General features: G+C 50.4%; 2 protein-coding genes across 3 annotated transcripts; one reads left to right on the top strand and one right to left on the bottom strand.

The window, feature by feature from the left end:
• Nucleotides 1-3,920: 3,920 nt before the first annotated feature.
• On the bottom strand, nt 3,921-7,839 carry josd2 (Josephin domain containing 2). Its single transcript, XM_088619938.1, has 5 exons — nt 7,643-7,839; nt 6,055-6,201; nt 5,574-5,699; nt 5,306-5,500; nt 3,921-4,759 (listed from the first exon to the last, which is right to left on the bottom strand). The coding sequence occupies exons 2-5, from the start codon at nt 6,174-6,176 to the stop codon at nt 4,660-4,662; spliced, it is 543 nt and encodes a 180-aa protein (XP_088476064.1). The 5' UTR covers nt 6,177-6,201; nt 7,643-7,839; the 3' UTR covers nt 3,921-4,659.
• Nucleotides 7,840-9,584: 1,745 nt separating this feature from the next.
• On the top strand, nt 9,585-20,100 carry LOC148640500 (uncharacterized). Of its 2 annotated transcripts, XM_088619928.1 has the most exons (8): nt 9,587-9,779; nt 11,954-11,980; nt 14,625-14,903; nt 15,879-16,187; nt 17,123-17,422; nt 17,661-17,738; nt 18,261-18,362; nt 18,967-20,100. In XM_088619928.1, exons 1-8 carry the CDS (start codon nt 9,746-9,748, stop codon nt 19,008-19,010), a joined length of 1,173 nt encoding a protein of 390 aa, XP_088476054.1. In that variant the 5' UTR covers nt 9,587-9,745; the 3' UTR covers nt 19,011-20,100. The 2 variants fall into 2 exon arrangements, with proteins under 2 accessions (XP_088476055.1, XP_088476054.1); XM_088619929.1 differs by lacking the exon at nt 17,661-17,738 and having other exon boundaries at nt 9,585-9,779.
• Nucleotides 20,101-20,803: the final 703 nt, after the last annotated feature.

Genomic DNA, 20,803 nt, shown 5'->3' with positions numbered 1-20,803 from the left:
ATAATAATACAGTTTATGATCTCCTGTCCCAGCCTGAGGAACAGTCAGCCTGTCTCTCAATAATAATAATAATAATAATAATAATAATAATAATAATAATAATAATAATACAGTGTGTGACCTCCTGTCCCAGCCTGAGGAACAGTGAGCCTGTCTCTCAATAATAATAATACAGTGTGTGACCTCCTGTCCCAGCCTGAGGAACAGACAGTGAGCCTGTCTCTCAATAGTAATAATACAGTGTGTGACCTCCTGTCCCAGCCTGAGGACCAGTGAGCCTGTCTCTCAATAGTAATAATACAGTGTGTGATCTCCTGTCTCAGCCTGAGGAACAGACAGCGAGCCTGTCTCTCAATAATAATAATACAGTGTGTGATCTCCTGTCCCAGCCTGAGGAACAGACAGCGAGCCTGTCTCTCAATAATAATAATACAGTGTGTGATCTCCTGTCCCAGCCTGAGGAACAGACAGTGAGCCTGTCTCTCAATAATAATAATAATACAGTGTGTGATCTCCTGTCCCAGCCTCAGGAACAGACAATGAGCCTGTCTCTCAATAATAATAATACAGTGTGTGATCTCCTGTCCCAGCCTGAGGAACAGACAGCAAGCCTGTCTCTCAATAATAGTAATACAGTATGTGATCTCCTGTCCCAGCCTGAGGAACAGACAGCGAGCCTGTCTCTCAATAAAAATAATACAGTGTGATTTCCTGTCCCAGCCTGAGGAACAGACAGTGAGTCTGTCTCTCAATAAAAATAATACAGTGTGTGATCTCCTGTCCCAGCCTGAGGAACAGACAGTGAGCCTGTCTCTCAGTAATAATTATAATACAGTGTGTGATCTCCTGTCCCAGCCTGAGGAACAGACAGCGAGCCTGTCTCTCAATAATAATAATACAGTGTGTGATCTCCTGTCCCAGCCCGAGGAACAGCGAGCCTGTCTCTCAATAGTAATAATACAGTGTGTGATCTCCTGTCCCAGCCTGAGGAACAGTGAGCCTGTCTCTCAATAATAGTAATACAGTATGTGATCTCCTGTCCCAGCCTGAGGAACAGACAATGAGCCTGTCGCTCAATAATAATAATACAGTGTGTGATCTCCTGTCCCAGCCTGAGGAACAGACAGTGAGCCTGTCTCTCAATAATAATAATACAGTATGTGATCTCCTGTCCCAGCCTGAGGAACAGACAGTGAGCCTGTCGCTCAATAATAATAATACAGTATGTGATCTCCTGTCCCAGCCTGAGGAACAGACAGTGAGCCTGTCTCTCAGTAATAATAATACAGTCTGTGATCTCCTGTCCCAGCCCGAGGAACAGCGAGCCTGTCTCTCAATAATAATAATAATACAGTGTGTGATCTCCTGTCCCAGCCTGAGGAACAGACAGTGAGCCTGTCTCTCAATAATAATAATACAGTGTGTGATCTCCTGTCCCAGCCTGAGGAACAGACAGTGAGCCTGTCTCTCAATAGTAATAATACAGTGTGTGATCTCCTGTCCCAGCCTGAGGAACAGTGAGCCTGTCTCTCAATAATAATAATACAGTGTGTGATCTCCTGTCCCAGCCTGAGGAACAGACAGTGAGCCTGTCTCTCAATAGTAATAACACAGTGTGTGATCTCCTGTCCCAGCCTGAGGAACAGACAGTGATCCTGTCTCTCAATAGTAATAATACAGTGTGTGATCTCCTGTCCCAGCCTGAGGAACAGACAGCGAGCCTGTCTCCCAATAAAAATAATACAGTGTGTGATCTCCTGTCCCAGCCTGAGGAACAGATAGTGAGCCTGTCTCTCAATAATAATAATACAGTGTGTGATCTCCTGTCCCAGCCTGAGGAACAGATAGTGAGCCTGTCTCTCAATAATAATAATACAGTGTGTGATCTCCTGTCCCAGCCTGAGGAACAGACAGCAAGCCTGTCTCTCAATAATAGTAATACAGTATGTGATCTCCTATCCCAGCCTGAGGAACAGTGAGCCTGTCTCTCGATAATAATAATACAGTGTGTGATCTCCTGTCCCAGCCTGAGGAATAGACAGCGAGCCTGTCTCTCAATAATAATAATACAGTGTGTGATCTCCTGTCCCAGCCTGAGGAACAGACAGCAAGCCTGTCTCTCAATAATAGTAATACAGTATGTGATCTCCTGTCCCAGCCTGAGGAACAGACAGCGAGCCTGTCTCTCAATAAAAATAATACAGTGTGTGATCTCCTGTCCCAGCCTGAGGAACAGACAGTGAGTCTGTCTCTCAATAAAAATAATACAGTGTGTGATCTCCTGTCCCAGCCTGAGGAACAGACAGTGAGCCTGTCTCTCAATAATAATAATACAGTGTGTGATCTCCTGTCCCAGCCTGAGGAACAGACAGTGAGCCTGTCTCTCAATAATAATAATACAGTGTGTGATCTCCTGTCCCAGCCTGAGGAACAGTGAGCCTGTCTCTCAATAATAATAATACAGTGTGTGATCTCCTGTCCCAGCCTGAGGAACAGACAGTGAGCCTGTCTCTCAATAGTAATAACACAGTGTGTGATCTCCTGTCCCAGCCTGAGGAACAGACAGTGATCCTGTCTCTCAATAATAATACAGTGTGTGATCTCCTGTCCCAGCCTGAGGAACAGACAGCGAGCCTGTCTCTCAATAATAATAATACAGTGTGTGATCTCCTGTCCCAGCCTGAGGAACAGACAGTGAGCCTGTCCCTCAATAATAATACAGTGTGTGATCTCCTGTCCCAGCCTGAGGAACAGTGAGCCTGTCCCTCAATAATAATAATACAGTGTGTGATCTCCTGTCCCAGCCTGAGGAACAGACAGTGAGCCTGTCTCTCAATAATAATAATACAGTGTGTGATCTCCTGTCCCAGCCTGAGGAACAGACAGTGAGCCTGTCTCTCAATAATAATAATACAGTGTGTGATCTCCTGTCCCAGCCTGAGGAACAGACAGTGAGCCTGTCTCTCAATAATAATAATACAGTGTGTGATCTCCTTTCCCAGCCTGAGGAACAGACAGTGAGCCTGTCTCTCAATAATAATAATACAGTGTGTGATCTCCTGTCCCAGCCTGAGGAACAGACAGTGAGCCTGTCTCTCAATAATAATAATACAGTGTGTGATCTCCTGTCCCAGCCTGAGGAACAGACAGTGAGCCTGTCTCTCAATAATAAAATACAGTGTGTGATCTCCTGTCCCAGCCTGAGGAACAGACAGTGAGCCTGTCTCTCAATAATAATAATACAGTGTGTGATCTCCTGTCCCAGCCTGAGGAACAGACAGTGAGCCTGTCTCTCAATAATAATAATACAGTGTGTGATCTCCTGTCCCAGCCTGAGGAACAGACAGTGAGTCTGTCTCTCAATAATAATAATACAGTGTGTGATCTCCTGTCCCAGCCTGAGGAACAGACAGTGAGCCTGTCTCTCAATAATAATAATACAGTGTGTGATCTCCTGTCCCAGCCTGAGGAACAGACAGTGAGCCTGTCTCTCAATAATAATAATATAGTGTGTGATCTCCTGTCCCAGCCTGAGGAACAGTGAGCCTGTCTCTCAATAATAATAATACAGTGTGTGATCTCCTGTCCCAGTCCTCCTGCAGGAGCGTTTCCTGAGTGGCGCGCTGGTCAGCGTCCGGCCCCGGGTTCGACTCTGGCCCCGGAGCGTGTCAGGACCGGGCAGTGGGGCGACACCCCGTCTCCGACACTCTTCCTCGCTCTCTGCAGTAACGCCCTGGTCGCCAGCGAAGGAACAGCGCCCCCCCAGTGGTGCAAGACCGCACGGGCCTGCCTCGTCTGCATCCTCATCTTCCTCCTCCTCCTCCTCCTCATCACCTCATCTTCCTCCTCCCCCTCGCCTTCATCAGGCTCGTTACCAGACAGTGGCTGTGGTTCCGGCGGTTGTCAGAGAACAGACCAGCTGATATAAATACGTTTATTTTCCTTCCACACAGTGACAGATTCCTGCAGCTACATGGTCCTGCTCAGTGCATAGAGAGAGAGAGACAGGTAGAGAGCGAGACAGTGACCCAACACACACAGAGATTCCTGCAGCTACATGCAGAGTGCACAGAGTGAGACAGACAGGTACAGAGAGAGAGAGAGAGAGACAGGTAACAGTGAACTTGTCTCTCAGTAATGCTCCATGGGTTGTACGCTGTATGTAAACGTTTAATGACATGTCTGTATTATATATGTATGCAGACGTTATATTGATTGAAGCTGCTTTGGCAGCACTGTAGTTTACCGGTCATGCCAATAACGCTGTCTGAGTTGAAACTGTACTGAAACTGACAAGGAGAGACAAGGGGACAGACAGAGAGAGAGAGTGGAACTCAGAGAGAGACAGGGAGAGACAGTGAGTTCCCGGTTGCTACATCATACCTGCTCAGTGCATAGAGAGAGACAGCGAGAGAGAGAGAGACAGGCTACAGAGAGAAGGGACAGAGGAAGACACCCCTCTGCGCTGGCCTGTGAGCAGGAGGGTCCGTCACACACTTTCCTCCCCCCCGCGGGCTTCCTGTGCGCCCCTTCAGAAAGAGTCCCCGCACTTCCTGTCCTCAGCCGCGGACAGCAACAACGTGTAACTCGAAACACAGCCCCCCACCCCTCCCCCTCCTCCTCTTCCAACTTCCTGCTGCTCAGATATCACTTCCTGGGTCACTCCGGGGTCAACCAGCTTCCGTCCTCCTCCACCTCCCGACTGACGACGAGGAGCATCTCACAGGGCTCCTGAGATATCTGCTCACACAGGAAATTCCTACAGAGAGAGAGGAGAGAGGAGAGGGTCAAGCAAACCAAACTGCAGACTCTCCTGCAGGGCTGTGTGGAGCTCAGTGCTGTCAGAGAGACTCTCCCCCAATCAGGGCTCACTCTCCTGTAGGGCTCTATGGAGCTCAGTGATGTCAGAGAGACTCTCCTCCAATCAGGGCTCACTCTCCCGTAGGGCTCTGTGGAGCTCAGTGCTGTCAGAGAGACTCTCCTCCAATCAGGGCTCACTCTCCTATAGGGCTCTATGGAGCTCAGTGATGTCAGAGAGCCTCTCCTCCAATCAGGGCTCACTCTCCTGTAGGGCTCTATGGAGCTCAGTGATGTCAGAGAGCCTCTCCTCTAATCAGGGTTCTCTCTCCTGTAGGGCTCTGTGGAGCTCAGTGCTGTCAGAATTAATGATCAGTGTTGTCAGGATTGGTGTTAATTGGTTGCTTCCAGCGTAGACCAGGCCTGACAAGAGGGCAAGTGAACCTGAATGGTGAAATATAATCACCGTATCTGAAGTGTTTCTATGTCCAGCGTCCGTCAATCTCACCTGAGCTCCACCTCTCCACCGATGCAGACGGGACCCTTCAGTTTGGAGTCCAGGTTGTAGTAGGGGCCGCTGACCTGTCGCACAGCCAGCCAGTGTCTGCGCCGCAGAGGGAGGGACACCATTCCCAGCGACACCCGAGAGGGAACGTTCAGGATGAAACCCAACACTCTGTCGACACGCAAGGAGTCCACTGACCTGAGACAGAGAGAGACGGGTTACCGATACACCCTGACCGGGCAGAGAGGGTCCGGTCCGGTCCGGTCATTACCTGCGTCTGTCCCACCAGACTGCTGCCAGACCCCGGCTCTGCAGCGCGGCCATGATGACGTTGACATCGTAGTTCCCCGTTCCGAAGAGAGAGCGGTGAGGGTTCACCACACACTGAGGGGCCAGCCTGAGAGTAACACACACACAGCAGGACAGGAGACACAGTGAGAGAGAGGAGTAACACACACACAGCAGGACAGGAGACAGTGAGAGAGAGGAGTAACACACACACAGCAGGACAGGAGACAGTGAGAGAGAGGAGTAACACACACACACACACACACACACACACGCACACACACACACAGCAGGACAGGAGACAGTGAGAGAGAGGAGTAACACACACAAACAGCAGGACACGAGACGCCGTGAAAGAGAGGAGAAACACACACACACAGCAGGACACGAGACGCAGTGAGAGAGAGGAGTAACACACACACACAGCGGGACAGGAGACGCAGAGAGATGAGCGGTGACCTCACCTCTTGCAGATCTCGTCGGCTGTCTCCTTGGTGAAGACCTGCTCCTGCAGCACGTTGTTGAGGGCGTGGATGGCGCACAGCTCCAGGCGCTGCCTCTCGTGGAAGATCTCCGCCTCTCCCATCCCCTCTCCCAGCACCACAACAGTCCTACAGCAACAACAGCCCTGTCAGTACAGCGCCAGCACCCGTCGCCATGGCTACAGCACCAGGACTCTGGGAATGGGCTGGAGGACAGGAGCTCCATGGATCTCAGGGACAATGGGATCTGGGATCTGTGCTGGAGGACAGGAGCTCCACAGATCTCTGGGACTCTGGGACCTGGGATCTGGGATCTGGGATCTGTGCTGGAGGACAGGAGCTCCACAGATCTCTGGGACTCTGGGATCTGGGATCTGTGCTGGAGGACAGGAGCTCTGCAGATCTCTGGGACTCTGGGATCTGGGATCTGTGCTGGAGGACAGGAGCTCCACAGATCTCTGGGACTCTGGGACCTGGGATCTGTGCTGGAGGACAGGAGCTCCACAGATCTCTGGGACTCTGGGACCTGGGATCTGGGATCTGTGCTGGAGGACAGGAGCTCCACAGATCTCTGGGACTCTGGGATCTGGGATCTGGGATCTGTGCTGGAGGACAGGAGCTCCACAGATCTCTGGGACTCTGGGATCTGGGATCTGTGCTGGAGGACAGGAGCTCCACAGATCTCTGGGACTCTGGGACCTGGGATCTGTGCTGGAGGACAGGAGCTCCACAGATCTCTGGGACTCTGGGACCTGGGATCTGTGCTGGAGGACAGGAGCTCCACAGATCTCTGGGACTCTGGGACCTGGGATCTGGGATCTGTGCTGGAGGACAGGAGCTCCACAGATCTCTGGGACTCTGGGACTCTGGGATCTGTGCTAGAGGACAGGAGCTCCAGACTGAAACAATGATCTCACACGCGTGTCAGTGAGAGAGAGGCTGTGCTCCCACTGCCAGCGGGGAGAAATAGAGACAGAGGTGCACTTCCTACTGCACTGTGACAGATACTCTGGGATTAGAGAAACATTCTTCCCGAAATTCAGAAATCTAATCCCAGAGTTCCCACACCTGCCAGAATCACAACGGGTCCCAATCCTACTGGGAGAGGGAGGAGGGAACTCAGTTGAACTGGCAGCCCAGTATGTGATCTCCTGTCCCAGCCTGAGGAACAGTGAGTCTGTCTCCCAATAATGCTCCAGCCGCCTACAGTAGATGTCAATATTTTATAATATGTCTTTGTTGTAAATGTCTGTAACATGTCTGTAGATTTTATTTTACTTCTATTTTTTGTTTAATGTAAATATCATTACTTTCATTTGCTTTGGCAACACTGATTGTACCCATCGGTCAAGCTAATAAAGCACCTTGAACTGAACTGAACTGAATTGAGAGGCTGGGTCTCTCACCTCTCCGTGAGCACTTTTTTCCCCGTGTCACTCGCAAATCCTGAGCCCCACGGGGGTCCACGCTCCACACCCACGCGGTCCCGTGCAGCACAGCTACAGGCAGGAACCCCTAATACACAACCACACGCCCGGGGCACTCGGAGACGCGAGAAAGAGACACTCACGGGTCCGAGTCCGGGCGGGACACCCTCACTGCCCGGCGCGCACGGACATGCCGGCGTTCAAGTCTCTCCCAAGCCGGCCTGACGTCCGCGATGCTGCTGCTGCTCTTGTCGTAGAAGTCGTAGAGGTTGTTATTGTTGTTGTCGTCTGTTACTGGACAGGGGAGACGCCCCACCTCCGCCCGCCAATAAAGTTTTGTTGGAAGTCGGACGCCGACTTCCGGAAGCGGAGCGACTTCCGGCGGCCCCGGGCAGCCATCTTGAGTGAGGCGGAAGGAGAGCTCACGGCTCAGTGTCCTGAGAGCGCGTCGCTGGCATCAGGGAGAAACAACAGATGTGTCTCCTGAATTACAAGACAGTACAGTCTCACGTACAGTATCACCACGCGTACAAAAAGGCACAGTCACGACCACCAGATCTTTCAGTTGTGATCTTTTGATCAGTTGACCCCAGACTTTGCAGCCTTTACGCGAAATAACAGTCTTACATTTAGGGAGGAGTTACTGTTAGTTCGTTGAGTGACGTGTTTTCTTTTAATTTTTAATCATGTTCTCGAAATCGTATTGCTTGTGTACTCCTTTCATTGGTGAAGAGACACCAGTTTCCAAATTACCGCTGGTACCACACGAGAGCCCATATTCACATTTTTAGGTATTAGTTTCAAGATCGATATAATTTAACAATAAAAAACAAAATTGAAAGCACGAGTATAATAATATAATGATCATAGACTTTACATTTCTATTCCTTTTTTAAGTACAAAGCAGAAGGTGTTTCCCCTACCTTAAATATACGATGAAAAGTGTTCAAATACCATGTATTCATTACAGAAAGCACCGGAGACAGTTATATTGCAAAAAAAAAATGTATTTATTTCGAAGAGTACGGGACATTGTGAATCAATAAAGACGTTAAAAAAATAAGCCGATGTAGTTATTTTGCAAATAAGTGAAGCATTTTAAAACTAGATTCTCATTGACAGTGAACAAGCCGATCCACCTGGCGCTGCTGGCTTGAACAGCTCTCTGACCCGTGATTGGCTAAACGCCCGAACAGCTCGGGCCGCGATTGGGTGAAGAGAATCGATACTCTGATTGGGTAAAGCGCCACAGCGGAAGTTCCGAGAGCATGTAGGCACACAGGTGACGGATGTTCTTCTGGGTCCAAACACTGTAGCCCCGGTTAACCGTGTATGCTGTATGAGCACGCTTGATACACAGTAACACATCCATTGGTTTCCAGCTACTGATCAATCTAAGAGAAGTCGCACTGAGGTCAAAACTGAAGAGCAGACAAAGAATGTCATGGCATCCACAGCGCGTTCACGACTCCGATAGCATGTCACGATAGGAGTGCGCGCATCACGATCACGATCACATCGCTATACCTATTGCGACTGGCGCCACTGTCGCGACATTAAGTCCATATATCGCGATATGGCATACCCCGACAAAAATGCCCCGCCCCCATGTCGCAGCATGAAGCCTGTATATCTCGATATGACATACCCCGGCAAAAGTACTGGTCACTGGAGGTCAAAGTCACCGTGCATGGTGACGTGATCACTGGGAAAACAAGGCGCTTTATCTCGGGAAAGAAAGCAGCTGGGAAGTTACTATCAACGGCACAAACCGGCAGAGACGCAGCACTAAAAAATGAGACCGGTTCGGTTTCCCTACGACGTTGTAGGGGGGCTGAGTGACTTCACGACCCCGAAAAAAACAAGGCGCTATATCTCGGGAACGAAAGCAGCACAAACGCAGCACTAACGAATGAGGGGGGTTTCATCGTTTGTGCTGTCTGTAGGGGGCCAGCTTCACGGAGCTGACTCCTGACCCCTGACTCCTGACCCCTGACCCTGCTCCTGACCCCTGACCCCTGACCCCAGTCCCTGCTCCTGACCCCTGACCATGCTCCTGACCCCTGACCCCCGAATCCACAGTCCCTGCTCCTGACCCCTGACCACACAGTCCCTGCTCCTGACCCCTGACCCCAGCTCCGGGCTGTGTGCAGCAGTGTGGTTTTTCTGTCCACTTCCTGAATAACAGCTCCGCTCTGAAATCTTACTTCCTCATCCGTGTCACATTCTCCTCCATCCCTCTCAGAATGTCTCCTCTCTCCACTCTCCTGCTCTTCCACTGTAAGTCTGTCCTGGGTCTCCGTGTGTCTGTGTGTGTGTGGGGGCAGTGTGTCAGTGTCTGTGTGTGTGTGGGGGCAGTGTGTCAGTGTCTGTGTGTGTAGGGGCAGTGTGTCAGTGTCTGTGTGTGTGGGGGCAGTGTGTCAGTGTCTGTGTGTGTGGGGGCAGTGTGTCAGTGTCTGTGTGTGTGTGGGGGCAGTGTGTCAGTGTCTGTGTGTGTGGGGGCAGTGTGTCAGTGTCTGTGTGTGTGGGGGCAGTGTGTCAGTGTCTGTGTGTGTGTGGGGGCAGTGTGTCAGTGTCTGTGTGTGTGTGTGTGTGTAGGGGCAGTGTGTCAGTGTCAGTGTGTGTGGGGGCAGTGTGTCAGTGTCTGTGTGTGTGTGTAGGGGCAGTGTGTCAGTGTCTGTGTGTGTGGGGGCAGTGTGTCAGTGTCTGTGTGTGTGTGGGGGCAGTGTGTCAGTGTCTGTGTGTGTGGGGGCAGTGTGTCAGTGTCTGTGTGTGTAGGGGCAGTGTGTCAGTGTCTGTGTGTGTGTGGGGGCAGTGTGTCAGTGTCTGTGTGTGTGTAGGGGCAGTGTGTCAGTGTCTGTGTGTGTGGGGGCAGTGTGTCAGTGTCTGTGTGTGTGTGGGGGCAGTGTGTCAGTGTCTGTGTGTGTGTAGGGGCAGTGTGTCAGTGTCTGTGTGTGTGGGGGCAGTGTGTCAGTGTCTGTGTGTGTGTGGGGGCAGTGTGTCAGTGTCTGTGTGTGGGGGCAGTGTGTCAGTGTCTGTGTGTGTAGGGGCAGTGTGTCAGTGTCTGTGTGTGTGGGGGCAGTGTGTCAGTGTCTGTGTGTGTGGGGGCAGTGTGTCAGTGTCTGTGTGTGTGTGTGTGTAGGGGCAGTGTGTCAGTGTCTGTGTGTGTGGGGGCAGTGTGTCAGTGTCTGTGTGTGTGTGGGGGCAGTGTGTCAGTGTCTGTGTGTGTGTGGGGGCAGTGTGTCAGTGTCTGTGTGTGTGTGTGTGTAGGGGCAGTGTGTCAGTGTCTGTGTGTGTAGGGGCAGTGTGTCAGTGTCTGTGTGTGTGGGGGCAGTGTGTCAGTGTCTGCGTGTGTGTGGGGGCAGTGTGTCAGTGTCTGTGTGTGTGTGGGGGCAGTGTGTCAGTGTCTGTGTGTGTGGGGGCAGTGTGTCAGTGTCTGTGTGTGTGTGGGGGCAGTGTGTCAGTGTCTGTGTGTGTGTGGGGGCAGTGTGTCAGTGTCTGCGTGTGTGTGGGGGCAGTGTGTCAGTGTCTGCGTGTGTGTGGGGGCAGTGTGTCAGTGTCTGTGTGTGTAGGGGCAGTGTGTCAGTGTCTGTGTGTGTGGGGGCAGTGTGTCAGTGTCTGTGTGTGTGTGGGGGCAGTGTGTCAGTGTCTGCGTGTGTGTGGGGGCAGTGTGTCAGTGTCTGTGTGTGTGTGGGGGCAGTGTGTCAGTGTCTGTGTGTGTGGGGGCAGTGTGTCAGTGTCTGTGTGTGTGTGGGGGCAGTGTGTCAGTGTCTGTGTGTGTGTGGGGGCAGTGTGTCAGTGTCTGTGTGTGTGGGGGCAGTGTGTCAGTGTCTGTGTGTGTGTGGGGGCAGTGTGTCAGTGTCTGCGTGTGTGTGGGGGCAGTGTGTCAGTGTCTGTGTGTGTGGGGGCAGTGTGTCAGTGTCTGCGTGTGTGTGGGGGCAGTGTGTCAGTGTCTGTGTGTGTGTGTGGGGGCAGTGTGTCAGTGTCTGTGTGTGTGTGGGGGCAGTGTGTCAGTGTCTGTGTGTGTGGGGGCAGTGTGTCAGTGTCTGTGTGTGTGTGGGGGCAGTGTGTCAGTGTCTGTGTGTGTGTGGGGGCAGTGTGTCAGTGTCTGTGTGTGTGGGGGCAGTGTGTCAGTGTCTGTGTGTGTGTGGGGGCAGTGTGTCAGTGTCTGCGTGTGTGTGGGGGCAGTGTGTCAGTGTCTGTGTGTGTGGGGGCAGTGTGTCAGTGTCTGCGTGTGTGTGGGGGCAGTGTGTCAGTGTCTGTGTGTGTGTGTGGGGGCAGTGTGTCAGTGTCTGTGTGTGTGTGGGGGCAGTGTGTCAGTGTCTGTGTGTGTGGGGGCAGTGTGTCAGTGTCTGTGTGTGTGTGGGGGCAGTGTGTCAGTGTGACACAGTGGAGATGACAGTCTCTCTCTCTCTCTCTCTCTCTTTTTTTTCTCTCTGCTTCTTTGCTTCCAGATTTCACTGGACTCATTGGGGCTCAAGGTAAGTGTCTCAGAATTTTACAGTCTGTCTCTGTGTCTCTCTGTCTCTCAGTGTCTCTCAGTGTCTCAGTGTCTCTCAGTGTCTCTCAGTGTCTTTCAGTATCTCTCAGTGTCTCTCAGTGTCTTTCAGTATCTCAGTGTCTCTCAGTGTCTCAGTATCTCTCAGTGTCTCTCAGTATCTCTCAGTGTCTCTCAGTATCTCAGTTTCTCAGTATCTCTCAGTATCTCTCAGTGTCTCTCAGTGTCTCTCAGTGTCTCAGTATCTTTCAGTGTCTCTCAGTGGCTCAGTATCTCTCAGTCTCTCTCAGTGTCTCAGTCTCTCAGTATCTCTCAGTCTCTCTCAGTGTCTCAGTCTCTCAGTATCTCTCAGTGTCTCTCAGTGTCTCTCAGTGTCTCAGTATCTCTCAGTGTCTCAGTCTCTCAGTATCTCTCAGTGTCTCAGTATCTCTGTGTCTCAGTATCTCTCAGTGTCTCTCAGTATCTCTCAGTGTCTCTCAGTGTCTCTCAGTGTCTCAGTATCTCAGTATCTCTCAGTGTCTCAGTATCTCAGTGTCTCTCAGTATCTCTGTGTCTCAGTGTCTCTCAGTATCTCTCAGTGTCTCATTGTCTCTCAGTGTCTTTCAGTATCTCAGTGTCTCTGTATCTCTCAGTGTCTCTCAGTATCTCTCAGTGTCTCTCAGTATCTCAGTTTCTCAGTATCTCTCAGTGTCTCTCAGTGTCTCAGTATCTCTCAGTGTCTCTCAGTATCTCTCAGTCTCTCAGTATCTTTCAGTGTCTCAGTATCTCTCAGTGTCTCAGTATCTCTCAGTGTCTCTCAGTGTCTCTCAGTATCTCTGTGTCTCAGTGTCTCTCAGTATCTCTCAGTGTCTCAGTATCTCTCAGTGTCTCTCAGTATCTCAGTTTCTCAGTATCTCTCAGTGTCTCTCAGTGTCTCAGTATCTCTCAGTGTCTCTCAGTATCTCAGTGTCTCAGTGTCTCTCAGTCTCTCAGTATCTCTCAGTGTCTCAGTATCTCTCAGTGTCTCTCAGTATCTCTGTGTCTCAGTATCTCAGTATCTCTCAGTGTCTCTCAGTGTCTCAGTATCTCTTAGTTTTTCTCAGTGTCTCAGTGTCTCTCAGTGTCTCTCAGTGTCTCTCAGTGTCTTTCAGTGTCTTTCAGTGTCTTTCAGTGTCTCTGTGTCTCTCAGTATCTCTCAGTGTCTCTCAGTATCTCTCAGTCTCTCAGTATCTCTCAGTGTCTCAGTATCTCTCAGTGTCTCAGTGTCTCAGTATCTCTTAGTGTCTCAGTGTCTCTCAGTGTCTCAGTATCTCTCAGTATCTCTCAGTATCTCAGTGTCTCTCAGTATCTCAGTGTCTCAGTATCTCTCAGTGTCTCTCAGTATCTCAGTGTCTCAGTATCTATCAGTATCTCAGTGTCTCAGTATCTCTCAGTGTCTCTCAGTGTCTCAGTATCTCTCAGTGTCTCTCAGTATCTCAGTGTCTCTCAGTATCTCTCAGTGTCTCTCAGTGTCTCTCAGTGTCTCAGTATCTCTCAGTGTCTCTCAGTGTCTCTCAGTATCTCTCAGTCTCTCAGTGTCTCAGTATCTTTCAGTGTCTCAGTGTCTCTCAGTATCTCTCAGTGTCTCAGTATCTCTCAGTGTCTCTCAGTATCTCTCAGTGTCTCTCAGTGTCTCTCAGTGTCTCAGTATCTCTCAGTATCTCTCAGTATCTGTCAGTGTCTCAGTATCTCTCAGTATCTCTCAGTGTCTCTGTGTCTCTCAGTGTCTCTGTGTCTCTCAGTATCTCTCAGTGTCTCACTGGCCACGGGTTCAAGACCTCGAGTGGACTCGTGTGGTACTGTGAGACTGGGAGCAGAGCTGGTTCATGGTGAAACAGGCCGAGTGGTGTGCTCGGGCGTGCTCCTCGTCTGTGCCGAACGATGGGGCTTTAATACAGGGCTCAGGGGGCGAGAGAAACGGGGTTCAGGGGTGCCTGGCTAGTGTGAGTTTCCCTCCACTATGTCACACTGTTGTATGGTGGTTGGGATGCAATTTTGGTTGAACGTTACAGGACGCTTCACCCACTTCCTGACCGATCCCTCCCACCCAGGGGTGCAGGGGAGCCGGAGTCTGTCCCAGGGTTCATCACAGGTCGTTTCGCAGTAACAGCGCGATTTCAGTGAGAACCTGCTGCCACTACATCAGAACATCTGGATTTCTGCACTACATCCACATCCAGAGCTGCCCTTGGTCCAGTCAGCCAGTGTCCTGCAGGGGCAGCAGCTGGGACTGTGGGCCTGTTGCAACTGAGAACAGTTTTGCCGTGGAGCTGAGGACTGATGTCCGTTGCCTAGTTTGTCGCAAGAGGTATTGACCCAGCGTTTAGTACAGAGCTGTGTGAACTGGTGTCATTACAACACCCATCACTGGGTGTGCAAAAAGCTGCAGAAACCACAGACCACAGCAGAGATCTCCAAGTTCTGTTTTTCTCTGTCACTGTGGTAAACTTCCAGTCTTGTCTTTGCCTGTAGCCAGCAGTGCAGCAGTGCAGTGTGTTATACTGATGACAGGAGCAGTGAAGAGTCCTGGGCAGCACCAGAGAGATGAGATACAGAGCTCTAACACTCCTGTCAGTGCTGCTCAGGACCTGTGTTTGCTCTGTTGACAGGGGAGCTGCAGAAACCAGAGATCAATATGGAGAGTTCAAAGATCTCCAGTGAAGGACGTGTCCTTATTTCCTGTGAGATTCGCAGCTCTGTCAGTGTTACCAGCTGTAACCTGTACTCTGGGGACACACAGCAGCCACACAGATCAGTGAAGACTAGAGGAAAGAGCTGTGTGTTTAATGAGAGTGTGAGCAATCTGAGCAGTGAGGTGAGCTGTGACTACAGTGTGGGTACAGACCCCAGCACTCTCTCTCCACGCAGTGACAGATTCATCATACCAGGTGAGTCTCTGATCCCTTTCCTACACTGAGACACTGATCCACTCTCACATCCTGAGAGCTGTACTCTGGTACTGAGTCACTGCCTGTGTTCATGAACAAAAATAACCCTAATGCAGCACACATCCTGTAATAACTACACTCTGACACTCTCTGTTCCCAGAACACATGATAACAACCCCCTGACTGTCTCTTTCCTGTGACAGATATTAACAACACCCTGACTGTCTGTCCCTGTGACAGATATTAACAACCCCCTGACTGTCTCTTTCCTGTGACAGATATTAACAACCCCCTGACTGTCTCTGTTCCTGTGACAGATATTAACAACCCCCTGACTGTCTCTGTTCCTGTGACAGATATTAACAACACCCTGACTGTCTCTGTTCCTGTCACAGATATTAACAACCCCCTGACTGTCTCTGTTCCTGTGACAGATATTAACAACCCCCTGACTGTCTCTGTTCTTGTGACAGATATTAACAACACCCTGACTGTCTCTGTTCCTGTCACAGATATTAACAACCCCCTGACTGTCTCTGTTCCTGTCACAGATATTAACAACCCCCTGACTGTCTCTGTTCTTGTGACAGATATTAACAACACCCTGACTGTCTCTGTTCCTGTCACAGATATTAACAACCCCCTGACTGTCTCTGTTCCTGTCACAGATATTAACAACCCCCTGACTGTCTCTGTTCCTGTCACAGATATTAACAACACCCTGACTGTCTCTGTTCCTGTCACAGATATTAACAACCCCCTGACTGTCTCTGTTCCTGTCACAGATATTAACAACCCCCTGACTGTCTCTGTTCTTGTGACAGATATTAACAACACCCTGACTGTCTCTGTTCCTGTCACAGATATTAACAACCCCCTGACTGTCTCTGTTCCTGTCACAGATATTAACAACCTCCTGACTGTCTCTGTTCCTGTCACAGATATTAACAACACCCTGACTGTCTGTATTTTCAGGTCGCTCACAGAGACCAGGCATCAGTGTGAGTCACTCAGAGATCCCTAAAGAAAGTTCTGTCACTGTTACCTGTGTGGCTCCTGAGTCTGTGAAAGGAATCAGCTGTGAGCTGTACAGACACACAGATCCCAGTGTCTTCAGGACTCTGAAAGTCTCAGGGAATGAGTGTCTCTTCACTGTGTCTGGGACAGAGCTTCTTCAGGGACTGAGACAGATTGGGCTGTACACTGCTGTTGATCTGAGCTGTGAGTATAGAGACCCAGTCTCTCGCTCACGGCGCAGTGACAAGACCACAGTACAGGTGCTGGGTGAGTTAACAAGTCATTTCTCTAGTCTCTATGTATCTTAAAACACAGCAGTGTTTTCCAGCTAACAAGTTTAAAATAACCAATAATAGGAAAGGAAAGGAAAATAAGATCATTTTAAAACAGAACTCCAAACTTGTTTCTCTGGCTCACTGGCTCACTGACTCCAGGTAATTCCAGTGCTGAAATGTCACATTTTTTATGCTTTCTGTTGCTTTAAGAATTGGTTTGCAAAATCATTATGAAAGTGTGTCTGAGTAAACACACACTGTGTCAGACACAGACACAGACACAGAGGGTTACTGTGTCCTGACTGTGAGACACTCTTAAACACACACTGTGTCAGACACAGACACTGAGAGGTTGTGTCCTGACTGTGAGACACTCTTAAACACACACTGTGTCAGACACAGACACTGAGGGGTTACTGTGTCCTGACTGTGAGACACTCTTAAACACACACTGTGTCAGACACAGACACAGAGGGTTACTGTGTCCTGACTGTGAGACACTCTTAAACACACACTGTGTCAGACACAGACACTGAGAGGTTGTGTCCTGACTGTGAGACACTCTTAAACACACACTGTGTCAGACACAGACACTGAGGGGTTACTGTGTCCTGACTGTGAGACACTCTTAAACACACACTGTGTCAGACACAGACACTGAGGGTTACTGTGTCCTGACTGTGAGACACTCTTAAACACACAGTGTGTCAGACACAGACACTGAGGGGTTACTGTGTCCTGACTGTGAGACACTCTTAAACACACACTGTGTCAGACACAGACACTGAAGGGTTACTGTGTCCTGACTGTGAGACACTCTTAAACACACACTGTGTCAGACACAGACACTGAGGGGTTACTGTGTCCTGACTGTGAGACACTCTGTGTCAGAGACACAGACACTGAGGAGGGTATTGTGTCCTGCAGGTGTCCCGAAGCCTGAGCTGAGAGTGAGCCCTGCAGTGGTCAGAGAGACAGACTCCGTGGAGCTGAGCTGTGAGGGGCCTCAGTCTGTCTCTGTGTCTCACTGCTCCTTCTACACCGAGGGAGCGCGACTCACTGAGAGTCACCCAGCCTGCAGGAGGTCCCTCACTGGGGCTCAGCTGGCCACCGGGGGGCGCCGCAGTGCGGTCAGGAGGGTCAATGTGACGTGTCAGTACACTGTGAAGACAGACTATTCAGAGTCTCCATCACCTCACAGCGACCCTGCTACAGTGACAGTGATGGGTAAGGACAGACTCTGACCTGCTCCAGTGCTTCCAGCAGTGACAGGGATCCAGGGTTCTGGGGCTGATCTGTGCAGAACCAGTTTGTCAGTGTACCTGAGCACATGTGACACATACTGTATATTACTGAACAGAACTTCTCATTTCTCACCTCTGCCTGTCTCAGGTCGATACTGTATCATGTCACTGTGCAGATATGACACTGTGTCCTCTCAGGTGAACTCTCTCTTCTGTCTCAGGTGAGCTGTCCAAGCCCACAGTGTCAGTGACTCCTGAGACGGTCAGTATCAGAGACACAGTTCAGAGAGGAGAGAGAGGTGAGAACAGCCTGAGCTCTTCTCTCTCTGTCTGTGTGCTAGAGTCTCTGTGTCCCTGTCAATACCAGCAGCTCTGAGCTGAGCAGAGAGGTGAGAACAGCCTGAGCTCTTCTCTCTCTGTCTGTGTGCTAGAGTCTCTGTGTCCCTGTCAATACCAGCAGCTCTGAGCTGAGCAGAGAGGTGAGAACAGCCTGAGCTCTTCTCTCTCTGTCTGTGTGCTAGAGTCTCTGTGTCCCTGTCAATACCAGCAGCTCTGAGCTGAGCAGAGAGGTGAGAACAGCCTGAGCTCTTCTCTCTCTGTCTGTGTGCTAGAGTCTCTGTGTCCCTGTCAATACCAGCAGCTCTGAGCTGAGCAGAGAGGTGAGAACAGCCTGAGCTCTTCTCTCTCTGTATCTGTTTCAATTCAATTCAATTCAATTCAAGGTGCTTTATTAGCATGACCGATGGGTACAATCAGTACAATCAGTATCTGTTTCTCTCGTCTTTCTTACTTGACTTTATTTTGTCTCTCCTGTCCCACAGGGTCCGTCAGCCTGCTGTGGCGTCATGTCCTCAGCGCTCTGGTGCTTGTGGCCCTTGTAGGATTTGTCATTGACTTCCTGCTCACCAGCAGAGCACAGAGAGGTCAGTACTCAGTACTGCCGTCAGTCACCCTTCACAGCCAATCAGGTAACAGCATCACAGCCAATCATTACCTGTCAGTACTGCTGTCAGTCACCCTTCACAGCCAATCAGGTAACAGAATCACAGCCAATCATTACCTGTCAGTACTGCTGTCAGTCATCCTTCACAGCCAATCAGGTAACAGCATCACAGCCAATCATTACATTTCAGTACTGCTGTCAGTCACCCTTCACAGCCAATCAGGTAACACCCTGACTGGCCAGTCCTGCTGTCAATCACCCTTGTGCTGTTTTCTGTGTGCCAGCATAAGGGCCCTGTGCTGTATGTGTCTGTAGAAAGGCTCTGTGTTGTGTGTCTGTATGAAGGCTCTGTGCTGTGTGTCTGGATGAAGGCTCTGTGCTGTGTGTGTGTCTGTAGAAAGTCCCTGTTCTGTGTGTCAGTATAAGGGGCCTGTGCTGTATGTGTCTGTAGAAAGGCTCTGTGTTGTGTGTCAGTATAAGGGCTCTGTGCTGTGTGTCTGTACACAGCATGCTGTACTGTATGTGTGTGTAGAAAAACCCTGTGCTGTGTGTCAATATAAGGGCTCTGTGCTCTCTCTGCTCAGGGGGTCCAGAAAGCAGTACGGCGCTGGAGGAGACAGAGTTCTGAAACTGCGAGGGATGGACCTGGAGCCTCTAGTACAGAGACACAACAGGAGCAGAAGACCTGCTGCCCTTATGACAGTCTACTGTGGCCAGTCAGGGTATCAACACACTCTAGAGCAGCCAAGCCCAGCGACAGCAGGGTAAATCACAGTATTAACACACTACAGTGCAGTCAAGCCCAGTTCTAGTAGTGTCAATCAGAGTATGAACACAGTACAGAGTAGTCAAGCCCAGTTCTAGTAGTGTCAATCAGAGTATGAACACAGTACAGAGTAGTCAAGCCCAGTTCTAGTAGTGTCAATCAGAGTATGAACACAGTACAGTGCAGTCAAGCCCAGTTCTAGTAGTGTCAATCAGAGTATGAACACAGTACAGAATAGTCAAGCCCAGTTCTAGTAGTGTCAATCAGAGTATGAACACAGTACAGTGCAGTCAAGCCCAGTTCTAGTAGTGTCAATCAGAGTATGAACACAGTACAGTGCAGTCAAGCCCAGTTCTAGTAGTGTCAATCAGAGTATGAACACAGTACAGAGTAGTCAAGCCCAGTTCTAGTAGTGTCAATCAGAGTATGAACACAGTACAGAGTAGTCAAGCCCAGTTCTAGTAGTGTCAATCAGAGTATGAACACAGTACAGAACAGTCAAGCCCAGTTCTAGTAGTGTCAATCAGAGTATGAACACAGTACAGAGTAGTCAAGCCCAGTTCTAGTAGTGTCAATCAGAGTATGAACACAGTACAGAGTAGTCAAGCCCAGTTCTAGTAGTGTCAATCAGAGTATGAACACAGTACAGAACAGTCAAGCCCAGTTCTAGTAGTGTCAATCAGAGTATGAACACAGTACAGAGTAGTCAAGCCCAGTTCTAGTAGTGTCAATCAGAGTATGAACACAGGGTAAATCATGGTAAGTGTGAGATTAGTTAGAAGAGTGACCAGGGTGAACTGTCGTGAGGGTAGGAGCAGCTGTGTCTTTCTGCGTGTTGCTTTCCAGGTCGATGTAGCACCTTGCGCAGTGTCTGGTTACCAGTGACTCGCAGGAATGTACTGAGACACCTGTATTCCTGATTGTGGTGAATAAAGACTCGATCTGAACAAGAGGCACGACTGGGAGGGGCTGTATCTACGAGGGGTAGGGGTATCTAGGGGTATCTAGGGGTATCTACGAGCGAAACTGACCTGATCACCTGCTGACCGGAGTGTCCGCTGACCTGATCACCTGCTGACCGGAGAGACTGCTGACCGGAGTGTCTGCTGACTGGAGAGACTGCTGACCGGAGTGTCCGCTGACTGGAGAGACTGCTGACCGGAGTGTCCGCTGGCCTCAGTGTCCATTGGCCCCAGTGTCCACATGAAGACTCCTCAGCGGTCACTCCCCCTGCAGTGTGCTCTTGGACACTGACCCCTCCTCCACACTCAGGACTAACCAGTGTGGACACTGACCTCTCCTCCACACTCAGGACTGTCCAGTGTGGACACTGACCCCTCCTCCACCCTCAGGACTGTCCAGTGTGGACACTGACCTCTACTCCACACTCAGGACTGTCCAGTGTGGTCTGAGCCTTTAAAGATGGACATTTCAAAACCACCTTGTCGTTGAAGCCGATACCCTGACTTCTCTCCACACACAGCTGGATGAGCTCCTCCAGTCCGGACAGGAGGCTCTACTGTACACAGAGGGGGGTGGGGGTGGGGAACAAGCTGCCCAGCCATGGTGTTGAAGCCGATACCCTGGCTTCTCTCCACACACAGCTGGATGAGCTCCTCCAGTCTGGACAGGAGGCTCTACTGTACACAGAGGGG

The sequence above is a fragment of the Lepisosteus platostomus genome, chromosome 25, assembly GCF_059453375.1.
Source record: "Lepisosteus platostomus isolate fLepPlt1 chromosome 25, fLepPlt1.hap1, whole genome shotgun sequence".
NCBI classification, from domain to species: domain Eukaryota; kingdom Metazoa; phylum Chordata; class Actinopteri; order Semionotiformes; family Lepisosteidae; genus Lepisosteus; species Lepisosteus platostomus.
Note: the sequence above shows the minus strand (reverse complement) of the source record. Positions and strands in the feature narration are given on the sequence as shown.

Coding starts and splice junctions, on each gene's coding strand:
- LOC148640500 (XM_088619928.1), top strand. CDS start 9,746: ATGTCTCCTCTCTCCACTCTCCTGCTCTTCCACT. Junction 9,780..11,953: donor CACTCTCCTGCTCTTCCACT/GTAAGTCTGTCC, acceptor CTTTGCTTCCAG/ATTTCACTGGACTCATTGGG. Junction 16,188..17,122: donor GACCACAGTACAGGTGCTGG/GTGAGTTAACAA, acceptor TGTGTCCTGCAG/GTGTCCCGAAGCCTGAGCTG.
- josd2 (XM_088619938.1), bottom strand. CDS start 6,176: ATGGGAGAGGCGGAGATCTTCCACGAGAGGCAGCGCCTGGAGCTGTGC. Junction 5,501..5,573: donor GTCTGGTGGGACAGACGCAG/GTAATGACCGGA, acceptor TCTCTGTCTCAG/GTCAGTGGACTCCTTGCGTG. Junction 4,760..5,305: donor GGTGGAGAGGTGGAGCTCAG/GTGAGATTGACG, acceptor CTCTCTCTGTAG/GAATTTCCTGTGTGAGCAGA.